We start from the raw sequence: 2,459 nt of genomic DNA, 5'->3' as shown, positions 1-2,459 counted from the left end.
AGAGGGAAAACTAGCTAAAAGTAGCTAACGGTTGCTAAAAACATCTAAACTAGTCAATACTGAAAAAACGCATTAAAGCTAAAAATAATAGATGTTAAAATTAGCAAAACATTAGTTAAAAGTTTCAAAACTGTAGCTATTAGTAAAACATGATCAAGCTAAAATGAGCAAATCAGCTACAACTAGCTAAAGAGTAGCTAGAAGTAGCAAAAGATGCTAAAGCTAAGCTTAGCAAAACTAACTAAAAGCTGGAAAAACTAGAGTGATAGCTAAAAGCAGCTGAATAGTAGTAAAAAGGTAAAAGTAGCAAAACAGTAACTTAAAGCTAATAGTAGCAGTAATTTAAAAATGTAAGTAGCAAAATGGCAGCTTAAAGCTTAAATGAGGAAAAACTGTAGTTAAAAGCTAAAAAATAGAACAATGCCTAAAAGCAAAAAGTAGTATAACAGTGAAAATACTAAAAGTAGAAAAACAGTAACAAAAAAATGCAAGTAGCAAATCATTAGCAAAAGCTAAAAGTAGTAAAACTGTAGCAATTATCTAGTGCAAGACAAAAACAGAGCAAGTAGATTTTAAAAAGAACAGTGTTTTTGAATGAATGAAATATATATTAATTTAATTAGAGAATTTATTTTAAACAAAATCAATTTTTTAAAGTGTACAAATAACTAAAACCAAAATTCAGCATATTTCTTACTGAGCTGAACAATTTAGTATTCGATAAAATAGCACAAAGTATGCCGAAGTATGTTTGCTTGCAAAAAAACATACATAAACTACAGTATATACAGCCAAACAACAGTGGAGATGCTGACTCAGCATTCACATAATCCCTGAGATATTGAAAGAAGACATTCTGTTTAAACAACACAGCTAGCTCACCTTCATGAGAAGCCTCTGATGCAAGGAATTTTGTAGAATCTGCTCCTTTTCTCTTGTTTTTGCATGAATAACTTATTTTCTTAACTAACAGATTTTTTTTATTGCTCCTCATTTTTATCCATAAAGTGGTTGCATATCCTCCGTCTCTTTGCAACAGTGGCGTTGGAGGTAAGATGTGGTAAAACTGTCATCATGTTCCTCCATGAATCACTGCACTCAGCGAACATTAAAGCATGCTGCAGTCAGTTTTTGTAATAATCCTTTACGTCATCCTGTTTGTTGTCTTATTATGGTCACTGTTTCACTTGTGTGTCTTTGTGTGCGTGTGTGTCAGTGGGAGGGGGGTATCATCTCATTTAATCCTGAGAGACAGCCTCTCATCCTGTCATTAATGTGCTCCATTAAAGTTTTTACATCATGATGAGCCATCGTTTTCCTTCAGCGGCAGCACATCTCTGTCAGGTGTAATTACATTGTCGAGCGTCCTCGCTGACAGAAACGAGCTCCAGGATCTTATTAGCCCACTTAGCATTCAGCTGTGGCTGCGGGGCCGATTGACTTTTTTCTTTTTTTTCCCTGTCAAGACGTGAGCAGAGGGAGCCAGATTTAGGTCAGATCGGTCAGCCTCTGACTCCCATAAGTCAGAGCTCTGACGTGATTTAACTGATTTGATTCATGCGTCTCTCGCTCCAAGCTGTGATTGAACATGGAGGAGAATCTGTTGCATGTGTGCATCAAAAAACAAACTCTCTTTGACCAAATCGAGAGGATGCTATGTAACAGGTAGTTTGAGAGGCTGCGTGAATTAAGTCAGTATCATCTTCCTCTCCTCAGACGGCGTCAGAGCTCAGCTGGCGGCGGACGAGAACCTGTGTCGCATCTGCATGGACGCCATCATCGACTGCGTGCTGCTGGAATGCGGTCACATGGTCACCTGCACCAAATGTGGAAAGCGGATGAGCGAGTGTCCCATCTGCAGGCAGTATGTGGTGCGGGCCGTGCATGTCTTCAAGTCCTAAAAAAAAAAGAAAAGAAAATCAAAAATAAACTGAAGAGCGCGTGGCCCCGCCCCCTCAGCGTCCCTCTGAGAACGAGCTGCTGTGCATGACGTCTCACAGGGGTCCCCATGCTGCAGCAGACTGTTGCCTGTGGCCTACAGAGGATTGCCACCCCCACCACCACCTCCTCCTCCTCTCTCCGCCTGGTCCCACCTTGCTAAAAAACCTCCAGCTGTGCTCCCCAGTGGACCACCGGCAGCTGCACGGGGGACGCTCTGGATCCAGCTCGTGAGAAACGAGTGGAGGTGGTCCTGTGGATACTTGAAGAGGGTCTGCTCGTCGTTGATGGTGACATACAGCACTGTGCAAAAGTTTTAAACTACCCCCTCCTTTCTTTTCTGGACAGATAAATAGCAGGAAAAGTCCAAGAAGAGACCAGAAAGCCAGAAGACCAATTTTAACTTTTTGAGCTTTAAGCTATTATTATTTTATGTTGAAAAAGGATGAAATTGTTGCTATTTTGATCAAATCCCATACAATATTACAAGATGTCATGAAATCTGGAATCATATATATATA

The 2,459-nt window shown here is 40.2% G+C and overlaps 2 protein-coding genes across 2 annotated transcripts in view; one reads left to right on the top strand and one right to left on the bottom strand.

The window, feature by feature from the left end:
• Positions 1-1,444, top strand: part of rnf34b (ring finger protein 34b) — a 26,799-nt gene extending 25,355 nt beyond the window's left edge. The window contains exon 7 of the mRNA XM_014003772.1: positions 1,009-1,444. Within this exon, the coding sequence (XP_013859226.1) occupies positions 1,009-1,064 (56 nt within the window). The 3' untranslated portion in view covers positions 1,065-1,444. The remainder of the gene's footprint in view (positions 1-1,008) is intronic.
• Positions 1,445-1,750: 306 nt separating this feature from the next.
• The window catches only part of kdm2bb (lysine (K)-specific demethylase 2Bb), a 33,026-nt gene continuing 32,317 nt past the window's right edge, over positions 1,751-2,459 (bottom strand). Inside the window, exon 22 of the mRNA XM_014003768.1 lies at positions 1,751-1,897. Coding sequence (XP_013859222.1) covers positions 1,805-1,897 — 93 coding nt within the window. The 3' untranslated portion in view covers positions 1,751-1,804. The remainder of the gene's footprint in view (positions 1,898-2,459) is intronic.

This window comes from Austrofundulus limnaeus, unplaced genomic scaffold (assembly GCF_001266775.1).
Source record: "Austrofundulus limnaeus strain Quisiro unplaced genomic scaffold, Austrofundulus_limnaeus-1.0 Scaffold20, whole genome shotgun sequence".
Lineage (NCBI taxonomy): Eukaryota > Metazoa > Chordata > Actinopteri > Cyprinodontiformes > Rivulidae > Austrofundulus > Austrofundulus limnaeus.
The sequence above is the reverse complement of the archived record's forward strand: the minus strand, read 5'-3'. Positions and strand labels throughout refer to the sequence as shown.